Here is a 24,293-nt window from a genome sequence, read left to right on the forward strand (position 1 = left end):
GTGTTCTTTTTATCTTATATGAAAACTGTTCCGGCGTCACCCAGATGAGGAAGTGTTAGCACATTTACAGAAGGGGTGTATTTATTTATAATCGCACTATCCAGTGTCACCCAGATGAGCACGAGTTCCTTCTGAGTCTGGTTCCTCTCAAGGTTTCTTCCTCATATCGTCTCAGGGAGTTTTTCCTCACCACCGTCATCTCTGGCTGCTCATTAGAGATAAATTCATACATTTATAATCTATATCCTGAATTTATATATTCATATATAGAGCTGCTTTTGGACAATGTCCACTGTTAAGCTCTACACAAATAAAACTGAATTGAGTTAAGTTTTCTCTCTCTCTCTCTGTATAACCGCATCACATTTACAGATAAAAACTGCTGCGTCACTGTCCGTCATTTTTGAAAATAAGGCCATGCAGAAACGACATTTGAGTTATAGTTTCCATTTTAATCATGTTTTAAAATGTGTAAAGTATAAAACAAGTATTTAACAAGATTTTAACGTTGTTTGGGTTTTTTTTTGTACGGAAATCCATTTTTATGGGTAACCTTTAGTAACCCCTTTGTCTTCCTCGAGTACAAAGAGTCTGCTTTGTAATTGGCCACTTTATTTGGGTCCGCCCACTTCCACATTAAATTCACCTATTTGATTGGCTGGACGCTTCCCCCGCCCCCCTCAGCTGCAGCAGTAATAAATAAGCGCGCAAGACGGTTCTGTGTTAAACTCGGGAAATTATTCAGGGGTTCTTGCTTCAACAGTGATTGAACGGAACTTCTTCTTCCTCCAATTTAAACATTCCACACTTCAGCGGTTTTTGTCGTATAGAATTCTATTTTTGTACGTTTTGATAAGAAAACGCTAAAACCAGCCGAAATGGAGACTTCTCAGATTCGTCAGAACTACCACCGCGACAGCGAGGCCGCCATTAACAAGATGATTAACATGGAGCTTTACGCCTCCTACACCTACACCTCCATGGTAAGGAGCTCCGAGTGTGTGCAGATGTGGTGGGGTTGGAGGTGGACTGCAGACTGAGTGGGTATGAGATGTGTTCGTGTGCTTTATAGTTCAGTTTGTTTACATGATTATTTGAACACAGGCCTACTACTTCACTCGCGATGACGTCGCGCTGGAGGGTTTCGCGCATTTCTTCAAAGAGAACAGTCATGAGGAGCGCGAGCACGCGGAGAAGTTTATGTCCTTCCAGAACAAGAGAGGCGGCCGCATTTTCCTCCAGGACGTCAAGGTAAATCTACACCTGCATTATTTATACTAAACATACTTCATTTCGCTTTATGAAATGTGTTGAAGAGGTACGTGACGCGTCATTGTCCCCACCCCCATTACGCCTAGCAGTGGTATGATCCGTTTCTGTCCAATCAGAGCGAAGGTAGACGTCATTAACCGTCTGAGTGTAGTGAAGATAAACATCCCACTGTGTGATTAATGATGTGACTCTGCCCCTTCAGCTCATTTCTACCACAGTTACTCACCACATTGTGCTTATTTTTTATTTTATTTTCTTTATTTATTTTTTCCCCCTCTTTCTTTTCCAGAAACCGGAGCGTGATGAGTGGGGCAGTGGACTGGAGGCCATGCAGTGTGCTTTGCAGCTGGAGAAGACTGTGAACCAGGCTCTGCTCGACCTGCATAAACTTGCATCTGATAAAGCAGACCCTCATGTGAGTGTCTTAGTGTTCTGCTCACACACCCGTCTGTGCAAGTAGTCTCAGATGTGCTGAGTCACAGTGGTCATGTGTTTGTGCCCTTTAGTGGAAGCAGACGTGTTTAGGATCACATAAGCAAAGTCTGCTTGGATCAGTGCCTCCACTGAGGAACTGAAACCTTTTAGAGGATTTTCTATCTACTGAAACTCTTCAATAAAATGTGTTCAGACTTTGTCTCACTTCATGTTTACCATCAGCTTAGGGTGGGTGGTGGTGTGTGGTTTTGTTTGTGTGTGGGTTTTTTTTGTTTTGTTTTTTAATTCAGTATTTTGTTATCTGATTTGATCTTTCTGTCCATCAGCTGTGTGACTTCCTGGAGACTCACTACCTGAACGAGCAGGTGGAGGCCATAAAGAAACTGGGTGACCACATCTCCAACCTCACCAAGATGGATGCTGCCAACAACCGTATGGCCGAGTACCTGTTTGATAAACACACCCTGGGAGGAAAGAGTTAAATTAACTCTCATACCCTGACCATTTTCAGTTTCTAACAAGAAACCTGATCTGTCCATGCAGGGTTGAGTTTAAACTGAAAATAAAGCATGGCATTTCTGTGACTTGAATCCTGACTGATTCTGATGAATAAACATTTTTGAGCCACACTAGTGACTGAGTGTGCTTTTTTTTTTTTTTTTTTTTTTTTTTTTTTTATTATATATGATGAGTTGACAGTGAGGTTGTGGACCATCAAACATCGCTTAATGTTGCAGGTGGAAATGAGCTGTATTTTAAGTTAAGAATCTGAGCTGCGTAATGAACTCTCATGAGGGCTGGAGTGGCTCGGGAACTTCTGAGTGTAGGTCAGGATCACCATGTATGCTCAGTGAGTAGGCTCTAAATGTGATGTTCCTTTTAAAAATCCTATTTACATTCAGGAAAAATAAGTTGTTGAACTTGATAATTTCAATGGCTTCCATATAATTAAATTAAATGCATTCTCATAATGTTCTGAGTAGGTAATTCTTTAATCTCAACATGGTTTAAGAATTCATGTTAATCTAATTTTTAAACGAAGTTACCACTATGTAAATTATCTGACCAAAATAAAGACTATTAAATGTAGTCCTTTTAACTTGACCAAACTGTGTTTTAAATAATAGATCTACTTTAAAGCTGTTGTTGTTAATTTGACCAAATTTAAGAAAAATGTAAACCAGGTTTTACTACTTAAAGTTTAAGTAGTGCTACATTTTCCAGATTTTCTGCATAAAACAACCAAAACACCACAACGACCGAACATTTCGGGAATGTTTTTATTATTAAACCAGGTATATTTTAAAGTGGATAAACAATTAAAAAATTCAGTGATGCAAGTTCAGAAAGTGGTAAGAGAATGCTACCATTAAGGATTATAAAAATATGCCATTTTAACAGGCCTACTAGCTACTACTAATTTCCAATGAAATACTTTTTATTAATAATACCATGTGTACCATGTATTTATTATTTACAATTTATTTATACTTTATTTATAAAAGTATCCCTGTTTTAATGAATATAGACCAGTTTAATTTTCCTTATCTACATATTTTAATCTGTCATATTCATTTGGAACAAGAATTAAGTCAATTTACTTTTCAGCTTTGTTTAGGAAAAGTCCAGTGGTACAAGCAGCAGTAGAAATCTAAAACAAAGTTATTAAAAGCAGCTTTCTTAAAAGGATTTATGCAAATCTGATTAGTCTAATTTCTAATATCAGAATACACTGTTTACATTACCACTTAAATAAGATGCATAATTTTTGAAAATGATCAGGTGTAGACCCACTGTGAGATAAAACAATGTTAATTATGTGTTAATTATTCATGACTTAATTACAGTCAGTCCTCAGATTGACCAGTAGGTGTCACTGTGTATTCTCCGTTAATGAGTTCTCATCTGTTTTTCTCCAGTGGTAGCCACAAGAGAAAATGCACATGTATGTGAATTGGAAGCTTGATACTAAAATGGATGAAGTAAAATGCAGATTAATTAAATATTGTTGTGGCACGATTCTTTTGGTCCATGACACCAAAACCACTAACTGTACCAAAAATAATTATATATTGTATGATGCCTACAGTGTTAAATTAGTCATATCATGATTTTTAACGAGCTCCTGTGTGTCTAATGTATGTGTTTGTGCATGTATAAGATCTGCAAAGTCACAAGCTCATAGTCTCCCCCAAAGGGATTTATTTAATCTAACAGAGAGCACTGCTCCAGACTTGCCCAAACCACCTCGTTCGAAGTCCAGATATTACTTTTGTAAAACGTCTGCATTACAACCCCAAGGCAGGAGTGAAGAAAGAAGGCGAGGCTTGTTGAATTCAGGCGCCATGTCACGGAGACATTTGTTTTGGTGTGAAAGCAAAACCCCTTTGTTTAGCCTTCCAAAAACAGACAGGATTAGGAATCAGTGGTTACTGTTTATGTATAATGCTGTTCCTGAGCAGTACAGCTTGAATGTTTGCTTGTGCATAGCTTCCTGATCCTGGGCGAGTACAACGCAGGCTACACACAAAGGTTACTCTGGAAAACTGGAGCGATTCCCTCTCTGCTCTGACAATCTTGTGCTTCTGAATCAGAACCTGTAAGTGTGTTTGATTATTTTATGAAGTATTTGCTACTGACTGTTCAAATACGGAGTCTTGTGTTGTGGCTCAGTTGTAGACCTCTGCTAATGTACTAGCTAAAGTTTGCTAAGTTGCCTCAGGGGTTTGTTTGTATGTTGGTGGTCTGACAGAGACGTCGATTGTAGATTCGATGGAGTAAGACGTGAAGTTGGAAGCTCCTGCTGATTTCGATTAAAATTGTAATTAATTTGCGCTTACAATATATTATACAAAAATACAAATACAATATATTTTGACTTATTCTACTCTAATACTAACATTGTTAAAATATGACTGTACTTGTTTTTATGCAGTAGCGTAGGTACCATACGTAATGACGGTACCAGGTTGCATTTCTTCCGGAACTGAAGGGGGCAGTCAATACGCGCAAGTGTTTTAATCGGTCCACAAGTGGTGAAGAAGAAGAAGAATGCCTACAAGCACACGGGAAAAACTAAAGAAGATGGCGACAAGTTTAGCTCCGCCCCGACTCGTTGAGAGGAAAGGTGATAAGAGTCAAATATGGAAATACTTCGAGGCGGATGACAACAAACGTATAATTGATGCTCTGAAGCCGGTGTGCAACCGCATAGTTTTGCATTTAACACCTAAGAATTTACACCGTATCTGAAAGATAAGAGAATTACAAAATAAAAACGTACCGCTGTGAAACGTTCTGCTCAAGTCGTGTTTGCAAAGTTGGTTCTGTTTGATCATCCATATTTTCTGGATCTGACTCAGGCTCAAACTGATAAAATCAAAATATTACCCCTTTAATAAAGTATAACAAAAATATGTACTTCAAAAAAAAAAAAATTAAAAACACTTTTTCAGAAACCGGTTCAATGACATAAGTGATGTAAACTAGTTTTATTCTCAGTGCATGAACTTTTGGCGAAAGTCGTCTGGCATCCAACTCCACAATCTTTTTGAATCACCTCAAAGGTGAACTTCAGGACCTTTGGGTACTGAGGTGTAGTACATATATCATACGTAAGAGCATGGCACACACACTGAAGTACTTCTATGCCCTCAGTGACGATCTTCACATCTTCAAGTGGAACTGTCACATCGGTTCCCTCCTTTCTCCTGACTTATACACCAATGACTGTTTGGACCAAGTTTTTTGGGCTTCATTTTCTTAAACAACCTTTTTCACACAAACAAAAAATAAAATGTAAAAAGTCAAAGATTACATTTCAAGTAATGAACAATTTACAAGAATTAGAGTGAAAAGCTTCTGTAAGACATTTTTTTTAATGGAATGACCTCATAACAGCCTTTTTTCTAGTAAGGGCCAACCACAGGACCACAGCTGAGTCACTAGATGAAGACATTCTGCTTTTGTTTTTTTCTCTTTTGATTTGCCTTGTTAACCTTCATTATCGGTTTCACCTGACCCTGATTTACTAGATTATTTATACCCTGCCTTGTCTTTGTTCATTGCTCAGTCCTGGTATTCTTCATGTGATTATCTAGCCACGGCCTTTGATACTGATAGCCTTTTGCTACCTGCCTTTCTGGGGGTTTTAATTCCTCTATCTCTGTCTCATGGAGTTCCTTTGCAATTGGGTCCAGTCTAGCTCGAAACAACCCAGGTTTGATTCCTGTCCAGGGTCACCAACCTTTATACTACGGCAATTAGCTTAGCTTATGGCCTCCTTGGCTGTGGCCTCCATGTTTCCTGGGTGAAGTGTCCGGCTTCGCGCTGCTCGTTCCCAGGTGCCAGAGTTGCATGTGTCTGCCTCAGAGCCTCAGTCCGTCTGATAATGAGCACAGGTGGACACAGATCACGTGTACTCTATATTGTCTTCACGCCCATTGGTAGTTGCTGCACCAAGTTGCTCAATATTTGCATAAAGTTAAACTTTTCTGTATTCTGTTGCTTCACTTAACATGCCCATGTGTAGTTGCCAATAGTGGCTGTTGCTCATGTTGCTGGAATTCACCAGCTCTCATTGAAAATGGAGAAATGGTCTCCGCTTGCTTTGTTGCTGTAAGTCGCTATATGTGTGGATGTAGCTTTAGATGAAGTGCATCTGATGAAATTGCTGTTGAGTGAATGTACAAGCTAGGTGTACCTAATAAAGTCGGTTGATGTATATCAGTAATTATGTGACATTGACGTCAAATTTGTTTCATGATGAAATTCATTTCATTTTTAACTTCGTACTCGCTGGGTGACTTACAGCAATATAAACACACTAAATGTGTATTATGGTGGGCTTTTCCCTTTAAGTGTACACTGTGCCCATTTACTGGCTATAGTAGATAGATAAGATAAGATAAAAACTTTATTCATCTCACACTGGGGAAATTCCCTCGTTGCAACAGCTCAATTACAAACATACAAAAGAACAGATCGGAAAGAATACACATTGAATAGTAATTGAATTTTTTAAAAAAATGTCTAAAATTTATATAATAGGAATAGAAAAATAAGAAAAATAGTAGTGAAAAATAATAATAATGGTAATATGTACACTATGAACACCTCAATGTATGTATCGTGGAATACAAATATGAATATATACAGATGAGTAACAACTCGTTTATATACAGAAAAGTGATAAATGGATTATTGCACAGTTAACAATAGATAGTGAGCCACAAATACTAATAAATTAATAAATGTTCATGTTGCAGAATTATTGTGAATGTGTAGGTTGATGATGCAAAAACAGCTAGCTGTGCTACATTATGTTGTTTATTGTATTAAAGAGTCTGACTGCTGTAGGGATGAAGGACCTGCGGTAGCGCTCTTTCTTGCACTGAGGATGCAGCAGTCTGCTGCTGAAGGAGCTGCTCAGGGACCCCAGTGTCTCACACAGGGGGTGCGAGGAGTTGCCCATGATAGACGCCATCTTAGCTAACATCCTCCTCTCCCCCACCACCTCTATGCTGTCCAGAGGGCAGACCAGAACAGAGCTAGCCCTCTTAACCAGTTTCTTAAGACATTTCCTGTCCCTCTCTATACTCCCGACTCCCCAGGAGTACTACTGCATATACAGTGCATCCGGAACGTATTCACAGCGTTTCACTTTTTCCACATTTTGTTATGTTACAGCCTTATTCCAAAATGGATTAAATTCATTATTTTCCTCAAAATTCTACAAACAATACCCCAAAATGACAACATGAAAGAAGTTTGTTTGAAATCTTTGCAAATTTATTAAAAATAAAAAACCAAAAAAGCACATGTACATAAGTATTCACAGCCTTTGCTCAATACTTTGTTGAAGCACCCTTGGCACCAATTACAGCCTCAAGTCTTTTTGAGAATGATGCTACAATCTTGGCACACCTATTTTTGGGCAGTTTCTCCCATTCTTCTTTACAGGACCTCTCAAGCTCCATCAGGTTGGATGGGGAGCGTCGGTGCACAGTCATTTTCAGATCTCTCCAGAGCTGTTCAATCGGGTTCAAGTCTGGGCTCTGGCTGGGCCACTCAAGGACATTCACAGAGTTGTCCTGTAGCCACTCCTTTGTTATCTTGGCTGTGTGCTTAGGGTCATTGTCCTGTTGGAAGACGAACCTTCGCCCCAGTCTGAGGTCCAGTGCGCTCTGGAGCAGGTTTTCATCAAGGATGTCTCTTTGCATTGCTGCATTCATCTTTCCCTCGATCCTGACTAGTCTCCCAGTTCCTGCCGCTGAAAAACATCCCCACAGCATGATGCTGCCACCACCATGCTTCACTGTAGGGATTGTATTGACCAGGTGATGACTGGTGCCTGGTTTCCTCCAGACATGACGCTTGCCATTCAGGCCAAAGAGTTCAATCTTCATCTTGGTCTTGGTCTGAGAGTCCTTCAGGTGCCTTTTGGCAAACTCCAGGCAGACTGTCATGTGCCTTTTACTGAGGAGTGGCTTCCGTCTGGCCACTCTACCATAAAGGTCTGATTAGTGAGTGCTCCAGAGATGATTGTTCTTCTGGAAGGTTCTCCTCTCTCCACAGAGACACGCTGGAGTTCTGTCAGAGTGACCATCGGGTTTTTGGTCACCTCCCTGACTAAGGCCCTTCTCCCCCGATCGCTCAGTTTGGCTGGGAGGCCAGCTCTAGGAAGAGTCCTGGTGGTTCCAGACTTCTTCCATTTATGTATGATGGAGGCCACTGTGATCATTGGGACCTTCAATGCTGCAGAAATGTTTCTGTACCCTTCCCCGGATCTGTGCCTTGATACAATCCTGTCTCGGAGGTCTCCAGACAGTTCCTTGGACTTCATGGCTTGGTTTGTGTTCTGACATGCAGTGTTAACTGTGGGACCTTATATAGACAGGTGTGTGCCTTTCCAAATCATGTCCAATCTACTGAATTTACCACAGGTGGACTCCAGTCACGTTGTAGAAACATCTCAAGGATGATCAGTGGAAACAGGATGCACCTGAGCTCAATTTTGAGTGTCATGGCAAAGGCTGTGAATACTTATGTACATGTGCTTTTTTGTTTTTTTATTTTTAATAAATTCGCAAAGATTTCAAACAAACTTCTTTCATGTTGTCATTATGGGGTATTGTTTGTAGAATTTTGAGGAAAATAATGAATTTAATCCATTTTGGAATAAGGCTGTAACATAACAAAATGTGGAAAAAGTGAAGCGCTGTGAATACTTTCCAGATGCACTGTAAGATAGCAGATGCTACCACCGTGCCATAGAACAATTTTAGCGGGGTCCTGCACACACCAAAAGACCTCAGTCTCCTCAGCAGGTGGAGACGACTTTGGCCCTTTTGATACAGGACATCGGTGCTTATGGACCAGTCCAGTTTATTGTTGAGGTGAACACCCAGGAATTTATACCCCACATTAAAAGCAATTCTTATCTTAATTAGTGCAAATTAATGAAGACAAGAAGTAATTGTGAACCAGATGTACCTAGTACTCCTACAAGTACTGTGCTAGTGTCCTCAGTCAGGTGGGTGCCTTTCACTCCCTTGTGGTTTCACTGCTTTCATTCTGAAGGACAACAGAAACGTACTAATAAAATAAATTGCCACTGAATCCTTGTGCCTGTTTTATCTTGCTAATCATTTCTCAATGACTCCCAATAAGTAAAGCAACAAAAGCAAGACAATTCTTCCTTATGCCTGCTGTGATCATCCTAATTGCTTGTCACCTTTAACACCTTCACGAATCCGTAAATCTTAAACTCTGCATTTACCTAAAAAAAAGTTTTAACTCCAATATATACATTTTCATTATATGGGATTTGGACACCCAAAGGTAGAAATTGTTCACCTAATATTTGAGTATACAGTTTAAAGTATACCTGGTTCTATAATAAAACTTTCCTGAAATGTTCAGTTATTGTAGTGTTTTGGTTGTTTTATGCAGAACACTATATTAACACACTAATATTTCATATGTCCAGTTATTGTGACACCGCACTCAGTTGGGTCAGTCCGGTCCAATATATAAATGTTTTGCACATTCTTGGTTCTTAGACTTGGAACTTAAGTCCAAATGTAATGCTTAAGATTGCTCACAGTTCCACTTTTAGGGTCAATTTGTAATGGGAAGGGTTTGTCACTTTTATTTAGGGGGTTCCTATTGTAGGTATGTATAGTGTGCATGCAGAACATTTCAGGTTTGAGACTTTCACAGAAATAAGTCCTCTGTAGTAGCATTCTGCTGTAAAAATTGAGTTACTAGGTAGGGCTATTAGCAGTCTGGGGGAAAGCCTAGTTTATTCATGCATTTTGAGAAATGAATAATGTCATAAGCATAAATAATAAAAAATAAACAGTATTTTATAGTAATTATATTTATGATTGATGTACAATAGCTTATGCTTGTCAATGAGGTCAATAATGTTGCTGCATTTGATATTGGCAACAGTGAAGCATGATCTATCACACTCAAAGCAGTGTTTAGCTCCAACCTCCAAACTCACCTGCCTGTCATTTTCTAGTAATCCTGAAGACCTTGGTTCAGGTGTGTTTGATTAGGATTGGAACTAAACTCTTCATGACAGTGCACCTCGAGGGCCAGATTTGAAGAGCTACCATGTAGGTACAGGTGTACAGGTATGCGTGAATAGATTTAATCCAAATATGGAAGTAAAGTGTTACATGGTAAATGGTCTGCACTTATATAGTTTACACTGTTTCTCATTCACCCATTCACACACACTCACACACCAATGGTAGCAGAGCTGTCATGCAAAGCGCTAGCTTGCCATCAGGAACAGTCTTGCCCAAAGACACTTCAGCATGTGGAGGCATGTATGCCAGGGATTGAACTGAAAACCCTGCAATTAGGGTGGCTCTACCATCTGAGCCACAGCTGCCCCAGTGTTCAGTTGGGTGTTTTACAGATGAACAGTGTCATAAACAGAGCTGTGGTGGTGTTTCACCTTTTCCATCTTTAATAAAAGTGCTGCAAAATTCTGCTCTATAGTTATTTGTACATTTTCATGGCCTTCTACATCTGTTTGTTGCTCAGCATTGTGTTGGGCATCCAAATGTTCAACAGGATTTTCTTCATCTGAGACTTCTGATAAAATCTGGGAAATCTGACTTACTGAAATACATCGGGTTTAAGTCATAATAATAAGAATGATGCTTCCTGTTTTTATGAGATTTAAATGTTAGTTTGAAATGCACATCCCTTAAACATACAAGTTATGGTTTCATGTTTTCTGAGATGTGCATTTATATGACATAAATAATCTCTTTCATTACTAATTTCAGAGCACAAACACACACGATGTTAAAGTAGTCAGTTCAGCTGATGTTGAAAGTGTTTAACGTGTTCGACAAAGATGAGAATGAAGCACACGCCATGATCAACGTACACAGACAAACTATATCTAGGCACGGATATGAATGCCTATGACCAAAATGAGGACGGTGTAACCTGTAATGTGTTAATATCTAAAACAGAAATATATCTGCAGTCAGATTTGCTGAGATACAGTTAACTGATTAATATTTTGGTGTGTAATATTGTAGATATCAAATAACTGGACAGCAAACCCACGTGTCCAACAGGCAGCAAGTGTGTGCTAGAGGAGCCTATAAGAAAAACAAACTCATTAATTTCAGTATAAATTACTGTGTTTCACTCATGGAGACTCAGGCTACTATTATAAGGTGCCCAGACGGACCAGCTAACTACACATTCCAAGTACTGCGCACAACGATTAGGGGCCAGAAGGTAATATTTTACCTGCATTCACTGACCACTTTATTGGGAACTGAGTTTGCTTTGGGACAGTGTCCATTGTTAAAAGCACTATACGAATAAAATTGAGTTTTATCTGACTTTTACTACTCTAGACGTTCTCAGAGAAAAGTTTAAAATCTTTTTTATTGTACATGCAATAACATGCCCCTGGACAGTCTGGTGGATGTATCTGACAGGTCAACAAGTGTTTTATTAGTACTTTGTCAGTTGTCTTATTTTGACAGTAATTCTAAATATAATATTATGATATAATAATATAATGAATATAATATATAATCATGAATTCATGGTTGAAATTCAAATTGTTGAAACAGCCTGAAAAAGACGTCTTTTCAACTTTCACTTTGCAACCAAATTTAGACGTAGAGGGACATCTTTAGAACCAAAGGTTCTACGTTTTATGTTCTAGATGTGTTAAATACCAGGAAAAAAAAGCTGAAATCCTAAATTCTCATCTCATATCCATCTTTTGATCTCAAACCCATGTGTATTTGGTGTACAGCACAAACAATTGAATTGACTTTGCCATTCCAACAGTTTCAGAGAGGACTGTAAACACAGTCATTAGTTTGTACTTTGTGCATATCTGATGTTCTGTTTAGTGCAGAGTCACAACGTCTCATCATGTTTTCCACCATCATGATGTAAATCACTTCATTATATAATCTCTCTATAACATGAACATTCATTTATTATTCAGAAGGGAAAATGTCTCGGGTTCATGGCCACACCTTTACTGTGCCAAATATCAACACAACATGACTAAACTTCACAAACCCAAATGATTAAAAACTGCAAATAAAACTATTACTTCAATACAGTGGCAGTGGCTCTTCCCCAGGTAAGGGACGCATACACGCCCACCCATCCACATGATGTAAAAGAAAACCTGATTCATCAGACCAGGCCACCTTCTTCCATTGCTCCATGGTCCAGTTCTGATGCTCACGTGCCCATTGTAGGAGCTTTCGGTGGTGGACAGGGGGTCAGCATGGACACTCTGACCGCTCTGCAGCTATGCAGCTCCATACGCAACAAGCTGTGATGCTCTGTGTGTTCTGACTCCTTTCTGCAGAGCCAGCATTAACTTTTTCAGCAATTTGTGCTGCAGTAGATCTTCTGTGGGATCAGACCAGATGGGATACAAGACCTGCCATTTTGGTGATGATCTGACCCAGTCGTGACCCAGTCATCAAGCCATCACAATTTTGTCAAAGCTATGCTTGCCCATTGTTCCTGCTTCCAACACATCAACTGACTGTTCACTTGCTGCCTAATATATCCCACCCCTTTACAGGTGCCAGTGTAAGGAGATCAATGTTATTCACTTCACCTGTCAGTGATTTTAATGTTATGACTGATTGCTGTGTGTGTGTGTGTGTGTGTGTGTGTGTGTGTGTTTACTGCATTGTTACAGTCTGATCTACAACATGCCAAACTGCTGCAGCTCATCGAAACACAAACACTTTACAGATTTAATGGTTTACATTTAATGTTTGCCAATAAAAAGCTTTTGAAAAAAAAATCATTATATATGTCATTTACATTGAAATTAGATACAATTTAAATATCTCTGTTTATTAAAACTGTATTTTAAAGGTGTTTATTTGTAAAGGTCATTAATGTGACTCTTTTTAAAGTTCATACAGGCTATAATGCTGAATCAGCGTTTTCCATGAAGGATCATTTAACACCGTCAATGTCCCAGGAGTCACATGATGCTACACAATCACTGAATTTCATAATTACTATTTATAATTTATAATTGTTAGCATCAGTAATTTATTTTATTTTCAAATTTAGTAAAGAGAAGTGCAATTCCCAACAAACATATGCAAAAAATAAAAGCTATATATTACAGCTATATATATATATATATATTCTGATTTATTATGAGTAGTAGGTTTTATTTCTTTTTATTTGCGATACTTTATTTTATATATGTATGTGTATTTAATCTTTCTCAAATGTTATAAATGAGATTGAGTTTGATGTACTGTAGGTCTTTAATTTAGGATGAGATTTTAACCCTATGTATTTTTAGCTTAGTGGATTGCATTATTTAATTATCATTTTCCTGTACAGTATAATGAAATCAGTTTAGATTTTATTTTTGTTTTTATTTATTTATTTATTTATACTGGTTATTATGCAGGCATTCAATAAAAATGCCTGCAAAGCTTCCCTGCTTCAAACTAATGAAATAGAAAGAAATAATTAATAGTCCAGTTTCTTTATCCTCGCCAAAAAATATCCTGAGTCATGATTAACATACTGATTTATTCTCTGTGTAATACAACAGTTCAGGTATAAAACTGCCGCGTCACGATTCACTCAGCGGAAAAAAAACGTTAACTGACTTCCGTGCGTCAGCAGTTGTTGGTCGGGATTGGCCAGTCTGACTTTACCCCGCCTACTGCATAGTTAAATTCTCCTGATTGGCTGTTTCCAGTTGCGTCACTGGCACAGTGAGAATAAATAAGAGGCGTTCGGTTCCGTCAACAGAAAGAAAGAGACAGGAAAGAGGTTCTTGCTTCAACAGTGATTGAACGGAACGTCTTCGGCTCATTCTATTTATTAAGCTGCATTTAAATTAAAGTTTATTTTTGCACTTTCCGTTTGTTTAAGAAAACGTTAAAACCAGCCGAAATGGAGACTTCTCAGATTCGTCAGAACTACCACCGCGACTGCGAGGCCGCCATTAACAAGATGATTAACATGGAGCTTTTCGCCTCCTACACCTACACCTCCATGGTAAGGAGCTCCGAGTGTGTGCAGATGTGGTGGGGTTGGAGGTGGACTGCAGACTGAGTGGGTATGAGATGTGTTCGTGTGCTTTATGGTTCAGTTTGTTTACATGATTATTTGAACACAGGCCTACTACTTCACTCGCGATGACGTCGCGCTGGAGGGTTTCGCGCATTTCTTCAAAGAGAACAGTCATGAGGAGCGCGAGCACGCGGAGAAGTTTATGTCCTTCCAGAACAAGAGAGGCGGCCGCATTTTCCTCCAGGACGTCAAGGTAAATCTACACCTGCATTATTTATACTTAACATACTTTATTCTCTCTCTGTTATGTGCACACCTTTTTATTAATGACACAGCACAATTACAGTGCAAAAATGTTTACTGTGAAATAATGTTCTGTGCAGTAAATGTGCTGAAATGATGTTTGTCACCATTAAGATGCCACTTTAACTGCCCCAGGTATCAGATGAACTCCATATAGAGATGTCCAACTGATAACTTTACTGCAGAAGGAGAAAAATAATTCCTGATCAGGTTTTATAAGATAAAATGTAGGAACTGACATAAGTATTTCATGCAAAGATTGGCTGGTAGTAGAATGTACCTTAAATTATAACACACTTGCACCATCACAGCTCATATTGCTGTCTGGCATCCACCCAAAATACATAACTGCTTCAGGCTTGTCAATTAAATTGTACAGATCATCCCCCTGCTGTTTATTTCTGGTTACACCACTGCCCAACAAGAAGGTGGAGGTGAGTGGTGCAGCTCTGCTCTGCTGTGGTCAAAAGAAGAAACCACTCCAGTAAACAATGAGGCAAAATCCATGGAATCAGTGGCTCTTTAAAATTGATATTGTGTCTTTAATTATTGGTATCCACATTAACATTGGTATTTACTTATCAGATCTGATGGAAAATTAGTGGCATCACCCATCCCTAATGTGTATATGTAACTGGTCCGTTCTGCCTATCCTGGCTATACTGCGTTGTGTTCTGGTGCACAATAGACACTGGACACCGGCGTATCTTGTTGAACTCAGGTTTATTCGTCACGCAGACAAGATCAACATCTATTTGGAGTTCAAAAAGAGCAAAACGTCTTCATACAGGGTTTATCTTCACGACACTCCTAACATGAGAAAACGACATAAGTGTGTACCTCGATAAGAAGATAAAATGGCGACAGCTAGCACATGCATGACAAGAACGTGCTAACGTGCTCATCTTTCATAAACTCATTTTACAAGTAAAATACACAGCAGAAATGACAGTCTGTCTATCCTAATACTATAAATGATTAAACTGGTTTGTGCACTTGAATCGACTTTTAAAGCTTAAAATTCGAACTTTATAATCGCACTGGCTTAAGTACATACCTCTCTCAGTCAAACTCAACGCTGACTGACGAGAAACCGGAAATGACGTGATGCGTCTGCTACCAATTAACAAAGAGTGCTATAACACCAAGAACAGCAAACTATTAAATAACCGTGAAGGATTTTGGTGAAATTAATACATCTTACAGTGCAACACATGCCATGGAAAAAAAACAAACACAAATAACAATAAATTTTATTTTCTACATCTGTTACATATACAAGAACATTCTTCAGTTCACTTTATGAAATGTTAGCATGTTATGGAGTCAGCCATGCCCTTGATGAATGGCTGTAAAACGTAATGAGAATTGTTCACTGTAGTGAAGCTAAACATTCCAGCTTGTATTACATAAATTCTGTGACCTCAGCTCACTTCCAGCAGAATTACTCACTACAGTGGTCTGTTTTCTTTGTGCAGTGAAGTTTACACATCTTTTTAATTACTGATGCAGATTAGAAAGATGAGAATCATGCACACAACAGAGGAAAGGAGATGGTGTTACACTCTGACTTGTTGCCTCACTGTAGCTTTATAAGTGGGGTCCCCCCCCCCCATAACTTTTGTCCTCAAATGAACATGGCTGGGAAAAATTAACTACTGCTTCCTGCTGTACAGATTTAAACTTGCCTGAGATCAGATGATGAGTCTGACCCGAAGAGGTACCGTTTGTAATGTGTGCTATAAGCAAAGGTGTTTGTGCTTTTTAAGAAACCGGAGCGTGATGAGTGGCGCAATGGACTGGAGGCCATGCAGTGTGCTCTGCAGCTGGAGAAGACCGTGAACCAGGCCCTGCTTGACCTGCACAAACTCGCCACTGATAAAGCAGATCCTCATGTGAGTTAAAGCTTATGTTGAAAGATAAAATGTATATGAAACTGAACACGATTCCTGTTTGCTGTTTAGGATGTGATTGTAATTATTTCCTACACTTTCTTCTTCATTGTCCATCAGCTGTGTGACTTCCTGGAGACTCACTACCTGAACAAGCAGGTGGAGACCATAAAGAAACTGGGTGACCACATCACCAACCTCACCAAGATGGATGCTGCCAACAACCGTATGGCCGAGTACCTGTTTGATAAACACACCCTGGGAGAAAAGAGTTAAAACTGCCTCCACGCAAATCCGCAGAACCTCCACCATTAAACCTAAGAGTTAGTGTGCAGTAACGTGTGTAGACTTGCAGCATGAAATGGATTATGGAGTAGAAACGAGTAGTTTGATGTCTGTCCTGTCTGTAATCTCTGACTATCCTTATGTGGAGGATTAAACACTAAAAATTAAATGAATAAACATTTTGAGCTGGACATGGTGAGTTTGTTTTTGTCTCCAGATTACATCATTCTACTAATCATGCATTAATAATTAGCAATATTGTACTAATGAAGTGAAACATGCACATTAGAGGACAGTATTTTACTTTCTGATTTATTACTAGCTGTTGCATCATAATTTATGTAAATTTGAAGTATTTTTAAAAATCCCAGCACTCCATCTTTACAATACTGGATGTGGTGTGTGTGTTTGGTTTTTTTTTTTGTTTTGTTTTGTTTTAAAACTACGTTGTTGAACATGAAGAAAGAGGGTGTTTGGGTACCTTTTAATAAAATGAGGATATTTGGAATGTGACTGTCCCAAAATAAACTTGGTCCCCTAATGGAAAAACTTAATTCCTGCTTCCTGCTGTACAGATTAGTGTTTAAACCTGCCTCAGTTCCGATCATGAATACTTCATTTTTCTCTGTGTGTTGAACTACACATGCTATTCCTGAGAGCTTTAGGCCTGCAATAGCGAAGGACAGTTTACACTCAAGTCTCCATCACTGAACAGTTAATAACTTCAGTTTGATATAATAGACATTAATTTAAAACCCTATGTTCATAGTCAAGTTCTTTAAAATGAGTAGCACTTTTTGTATATATTATACAGTCATACAAGAGGAAATTATAACTGCATTATCCAGTGTCACAAAGATAAGGTGTTCCTTTTGTGTCTGGTTCCTCTCAAGGTTTCTCCCTCAGGTTGTCTTGCCATCCTCGCATCTGGCTTACTCATTAGGTATAAATTTGTTTTATAAAAATCTAGATTTCTGTTGCTTTGTGATTGTGTCCATTGTTAAAAGTGCTGTATAATTGAAATTGACACAGACTTGAGAAGGTGCTCATGCAAAGTCAAGTGAATTTTCGTCATTCCTCTATATAGCTATGTCGTATGCAAGACTGCATAAAGTGCAAATACACAACAGTTTGAGACGAAATACAATAAATAAACAGAACATGGTCTGTAAGCTGTACACCGTTGTGTAATGTAGCAGCAAAAATGAGTTCCATAATATAACTTGACTGATGCAGGTGTGCAGTGGTACTGAGTCTTACTTGGTTAGGTGTGTGACTTGCCCAGGTGAGAGTTGGGAGGAAGCAGGGTGTTGAGTAATCTGATCTCCTCAGGGAGGAAACTTACAGATTCTGCTGGTGGTGGCACAGATGGTCCTGTACCTTCTGCCAGAGGGCAGGAGGGTGAAGAGTCCATGAGAGGGGTTGTCAACAATACTGGTGGCTTTGTGGATGCAGCAGTTGTTGAAGGAGGTGTAGATGGTGGGTAGAGAGACAATGATGAACTTTTCAGCTGTCCTCACAATTCGCTGTAGGGTCTTGCGGTCGGAGGCTGTGCAGTTACCACACCAAACGGTGAGACAGCAGGTCAAGACGCTCTCCATCGTCCCTCTGTAGAAGGAGGTGAGGCTGGGAGGTGGGAGATTGGCTCTCTTCAGCCTTTGCAGGAAATGGAGGTGCTGTTGGACCTTCTTGACTAGGCAGGTTGTGTTGAGAGTCCAGGGGAGGTCTTCAGTCGTGTACACACCAAGAAACTTGGAGCTTTTGACTCTCTCCACAGTTGTTCCATTGATGTGCAGTGGTGCGGGGTCCAGTCGGGTTCACTTGAAGTCGACAATCATCTCTTTAGTCTGATAAACATTAAGAGATAGATTGTTGTCTCTACACCATTCTGCGAGCTGGTTCTCCTCCGTGTACGCTGACTCTTCATTGTTGCTGATGAGGCCCACAACTGTAGTGCAAACTGGATGTGATTAGAACTGAACTTTGCAGCACAGTCATGAGTCAGCAGGGTAAACAGCAGTGGACTGAGCACACAGCCCTGGGGAGCACCCGTGTTCAGTGTGGTGGTGCTGGAGGTGGAGTTGCCGATCCTGATGGACGGGTCTCTCGGTCAGAAAGTACAGTTTGATGGTGGTCGTCTTGAAGCACACAGGGACAACTGCCTGGCAGGGAAATGTTGAAGATGTCTGTTAGGACAAACTGATTAGCACATTCCTGTTCAACACATTTCCTGAGCACCTAGCCAGGTATCACAGACAAGTGGTGTAGCCTTGCAGTCTGTGATGGCCTGATTGCGTTACCACATTCGCCTTGTGTCCTTGGTGTTTGTGAAGTGACTGTGGATTCTTTCTGTGTAGTTGTGCATTGCCTCTCTGATAGCTCGGGACAGATTGGCCCTTGCTGTGCGGAGGTCTGCCTTGTTGTCAGACTTGAAGGCAGTGTCTCGAGTTTTCAGCAGCGAGTGCACTTCTGCAGTCATCCATGTTTTCTGGTTTGCGTGTGTGGTGATGGTCTTCAAGGAAGTTACATCATCTATGCAAACATCTATGCTGATGTAGCCAGTCACTGATCTCAGGGTGGAAGTCAAACATTGAATCCCATGAGCATCAAGCTTGTATACCATAGCTCTTGAACACACTCCAACAGAACAAACCAGCGTTCAGCCCCTTCCTTCCATATTGCAAAGATTCTTTAACATGCTCAGTTAGGAATTCAGAATTCGATGGAGTAGGACGCGAAGTTGGAGGCTCCTGCTGATTTCGATTAAAATTGTAATTAATTTGTGCTTTTCGGTCATACAATATATTTTGACTTATTCTACTCTGTTTCCTGGTTTGCAATTTTAACTTTGTGGTACGTTAAAATGTCTGGAAAGTACACGAAAACCCGTGGTAGCATTCAGACACGACTGAGGCCGAGTGTGCGCGCCGTGAGCGAGTCTCCTTCTCCCCCTGTATGCACATCGCCGAGCGGTGACCCTGACTTCGCCGCACTCAGGCTTGAGTTGCTGGCTTTACTGAGGAAGGACATCACCGATATTTTTAAAAAGGAGCTCCAGAAGATTCTCGGGGAAGCGCTGTTTACTATCCAGCTTGACCTGCAGGCCGTGAAAACACAGCTGGCTAGTGATAAAGTCGTTATCAAGGCTACCATATCAACACTGAAAGGTACTGTTGGGGAAATGGAGCACGCTCTCTCCGGTTGCACCGATGACATAGGTCATATGAAGTCTACTATCGAGTCTCTCACTGCCACCGTGACTCAATTAGAGAATAAATGTGAGGATTTGGAGTCGAGGTCACGGTCCAATAACGTTAGGATAGTGGGAGTTCCAGAGGGCGCTGACACCTGTACAACTGCTGCTGTAGCGGCCTTGTTAAAAGAGGCGTTTGGTCTGGAGAAGGAGCCGGTTTTGGACCGGTCCCACCGGACCCTTCAGCCGAAGCCCAAGCCTGGTGAACGACCGTAAGCTATTGTGTGCAGGTTCCACTATCACAGTGACTGTGTTGACATTTTACGCCGTGCGAGAGAGCTCCAGCGGATTAAAGCGTGGGATTTGACCATCTCCGTTTTTCCTGACTACACGGCCAAGACAGCCCGGGCCCGGGCCGCGTTTAACGAGGTTCGGCGTCAACTTCGTGGTATTGAGGGCGCTCGCTATGGAATACTTCACCCAGCTCGGCTTCGCATTACATATAACGGTGTTCAGAAGGACTTTACTTCAGCGGAGGAAGCAGGAGACTACGTTAAACTCTTGATATCGGGGTGAACTGCATCACCTACACAGCGGAGTCTTTTTCGCTCTTCTATTATTTTTATTTTATTGCACTCGGCCTTCCAGCTCTACAGAATTCGGATTTTTATTGAAGATATTGTCGTTGCATTACTCTGCCTAGATTTTGTGGACTCACTCCTCTTAAAATTTACTTCTGTATTAATGTGCTTCTCTGTTTTGATGCTCTGACCGGGTTAGAGTTTCTGTTTATTTAATTTTATTAGTGTTATCTCCTCGGCTTTACGTGCTACACTGTTATATTATTCGTTACAAGTCTTTAAAAGGTAAGGACATTATATTTATTATTGTGTGCAGACTGTTTATCAGACTTGGTAATTTTGTTGGTTAGTTCAGCTTACTCTCCGAGTTGTTTTCACATTGTGGACAACGTACGGTTTTTGTAGGATACACTGCTGTCTCATTTGTTTATGGAGACTGTGGGTATGTGGGTGTTTAGAGGATTGTGAGAGTAAACGGAACATGCCAGTGCTTTGAAGGATGTAATGTTATTTAATTGCGAATCTGTTTTTAGAGGATTTAAACCTAACATGGTGAACAAATTATATTATAGAATTCAGGCAGTTTTACTGGGGTTATCTCATACAGTGTAGCAAGTAATAATCTGGAAAGACCTTTGTAATATCACAGTCTAAAAATGGATTTAAAGAGAAGCAAATTAGTAAATGAATCACATGTAAATGAATCATACATAAATGAATCATATGAAAATGTATCACTTGAATATGAATCACATGAAAATTAATCTCATGAAAATGAATCACATGTAAATGAATCATACGTAAATGAATCACATGAAAATGTATTACTTGAATATGAATCTCATGAAAATGAATCACATGTAAATTAACCATATGAAAATGAATAAATAAATTAAAGACAACATGCTCAGTTAGTCCTACGACTAGGAACACACCCTTGGCGAGCAAAATATCCATAAGGCACCTAACTATCTACAAACAGTCCAGTATATTATTTAGACATCAGGAATATACAATTGTCTTTTCCACCAAATATTCAGTGGACTGACTCAGTCTCTAAGCTGCACTTAAATATGTTGTTATGACTTGAACAGACAGGTGTGAAGACTGTCAGTTTACATGTCCAAATCAAATCAGATCTAAGTAAATTACCTTGATTATGATATCAACTATGTAAGATCAAACTGCATAACTACATCACAGCCTACTGGTTGAGGTCTTGTCAATGCTCTCCAAGTACTTCTCCATTACCTTTCGAAGGGAACTTCGACGTTGCATTTAGCATAACAGTATGGGAAGCGCCTTGCGCGCGTTACCGGTATCAGAATCTTGTGTAAAGTCATGCCTCGCATGATATATATATATGGCACCTGTGAACCACGCCACCAGCCTTATTATCTTCAGCGAGACTGCATGTCTGTTGTTTGAGTGACAAAAAATGCTTCATTTCTACTGTTATTCTCTCAAAATCTCTAAACTTTTCTATCCCTTTTTAAAGAAGAAAAGAAAAGAGAGGGAAAGAATGAGCGAGAAAGATATCAGAAAGTGTGTTACGCCTTGCTCCCATTTCATCACGGGAGGAGACGGACACGCTTTCTGTGTGAAGTGTTTGGGTGTAGAGCATGCGACAGCAGCCCTCGAGGGGTCTGTCTGTCAGCATTGTGAACATTTCACAATTAGGCAGCTCCGCTTTCGACTCACTCTCTTCTCGTCCGAAGGGAGTTGGGTTTCAGAGCCTCGCGGATCTGGGCCGGCCGTTGCCGAGGCAGCCAGCCGGCTAAGGTCGTGGGGTTCACGTATGGATTTGGAAGAGGGGCTGGAGACGAGCGCTGCTCTATCTCTTGCTCTGTCTTCCGGGTCCGGCTCTCCGCCTGACTTTGGAGCTCGTCTCGTGACTACTCCTTCCCCTATGGAAAGCCAAAACACCCTAGCTGATTCCGAGGAGTCGGTAGAGGGTGCCACTGCACCAAAAACTGACAGCAGCTCTCAAGCATATAAAGAGCTGCTTGAGGTGATTACTAGGGCAGTTGAAAAGTTGAATATAGACTGGCCCAGGGAAGAGGAAGTGGCTCGTAGCAGGCTGGATGAGCGCTTCCTCTCCAGTGAAAATAAATATAAAGTTCCCTCACACCGCAGAAAACTCCCCTTTTTTCCAGAAGTGCATGATGAGATATCACGCTTCTGGAGAAAACCATACACTAACCGTGTTTATAACCCCGCGACGTCTGATTACTCAGCCGTCATGGGGAGTGAGCAGCACGGCTATTTAGCGATGCCGAAGGTGGAGGAGGTGCTTGCGAGCCACCTCTCTCCATCAACGGCAGGTAATTTAGGGAGGCCAACTTTACCTTCTAAGCCATGTAAGGCCACCTCGGCGTTGGTGGGCAAAGCCTATGCGGCAGCGGATCTTGCTTGTGGGTCACTGCATACAATGGCAGTGTTGCAGGCGTACCAAGCAGAGCTGCTGAGTGAGCTCGATACTGGGGAGGGAATTGGGCCCGAGGCAGTGGCAGAGCAGCGCTGCGCCACAGATTTATCTCTCCGGGTGACCAAACAAACGGCCCGTCATGTCGGCCGTTCAATGGGTAGCCTGGTTGTGGCGGAGAGGCACCTATGGCTCAACCTCTCAGGGTTGGGGGTTCAAAGATAAAGTCTCCTTGCTGAACGCCCCTGTTAAACCTTCCGGCCTGTTTGGCGGCGCGGTTAATGCAATTGCCGACAGGTTTCGCGAGGCTCGTCGTGTCGAGTTCACCCGGGCCTTCATGAGTGGAGCCCGGGCCAGCGCTAGTGCGAGGGAGGTGCAGAAGGCGAGTGTGGCGACCCGCCTCCCCCTGCAGAGAGCCAGGGGGACCGGGTGGCCATAGCCCCAGCCTGCTAAGAGGCCTGATCTAAGAATGATCAAAAAAGCAAAGCAGGCAAGGAAGGAACGGTCCTGATGGGCCACGGAGGGACGTATCAGGGGACATGAGGTTGTTTGGGCAGATAGCCCCCAGTGCTACTATAGGGCCTGCCCTGGCCGAGGCCAAAAAGATGGGAGTATGTGGCCAATTTTAGATCTGCATCATCTGAACCGTACTCTTCGGACATACAGGTTCAAGATGCTGACGCTCAAACTTATTGTGCCACAGATTCAGTTCGAGGACTGGTTTGTGACGATAGATCTGAAAGAGGCATATTTCCACATAGGAATATCGCCCAGTCACAGGAAGTTCCTGGGGTTTGCGTTTGGAGACAACACATACCAATTTCGGGTTCTTCCCTTCAGGCTAGCTTTATCGCCTCGCACCTTCACAAAGTGCATGGATGCTGCTCTGGCTCCCTTCGACTCCAGGGCATCTGTGTACTAAACTACCTGTACGACTGGTTAATTCTAGCACGATCCAGGGAACAATCAGGGTTTACGTGGCCGCCGTTTTGGCCAGCCACACCCCTGTTGCTGGATCCTCTAACTTCGAGGTTCGTGCGTGGTGTCAGACGGCTGAGGCCTATCTGCAGGCCGCGCATACCTTCCTTGGACCTTTCTGTGGTCTTGGAAGGTCTGTCAGGGGCCCGATTTGAGCCCTTAGAGTCAGCCTCTTTGACGCTTCTACTGGCCCTGACATCTCTCAAGCGAGTGGGAGATCTACAAGCTCTCTCTGTTGCCCCTTCCTGCCTTGATTTTGCCCCTGGATTAGCCAAGGCCTTCCTGTATCCTAGGCCAGATTATATTCCTAAAGTGCCTACATCGGCTGCCCACCCTGTGGTGTTGAACTCTTT

General features: G+C 41.1%; 2 protein-coding genes across 2 annotated transcripts; both read left to right on the plus strand.

Annotated features, from left to right (window-relative positions):
* The first annotated feature begins 711 nt into the window (after positions 1–711).
* LOC128604476 (ferritin, middle subunit) lies at positions 712–2,336 on the plus strand. The gene is made up of 4 exons (XM_053619635.1): positions 712–983; positions 1,105–1,251; positions 1,562–1,687; positions 2,034–2,336. The coding sequence occupies exons 1-4, from the start codon at positions 879–881 to the stop codon at positions 2,187–2,189; spliced, it is 534 nt and encodes a 177-aa protein (XP_053475610.1). The 5' UTR covers positions 712–878; the 3' UTR covers positions 2,190–2,336.
* An 11,664-nt stretch (positions 2,337–14,000) lies between these two features.
* LOC128604480 (ferritin, middle subunit) lies at positions 14,001–16,954 on the plus strand. The gene is made up of 4 exons (XM_053619649.1): positions 14,001–14,268; positions 14,390–14,536; positions 16,356–16,481; positions 16,599–16,954. The coding sequence occupies exons 1-4, from the start codon at positions 14,164–14,166 to the stop codon at positions 16,752–16,754; spliced, it is 534 nt and encodes a 177-aa protein (XP_053475624.1). The 5' UTR covers positions 14,001–14,163; the 3' UTR covers positions 16,755–16,954.
* Positions 16,955–24,293: the final 7,339 nt, after the last annotated feature.

This window comes from Ictalurus furcatus, chromosome 2 (assembly GCF_023375685.1).
Source record: "Ictalurus furcatus strain D&B chromosome 2, Billie_1.0, whole genome shotgun sequence".
Lineage (NCBI taxonomy): Eukaryota > Metazoa > Chordata > Actinopteri > Siluriformes > Ictaluridae > Ictalurus > Ictalurus furcatus.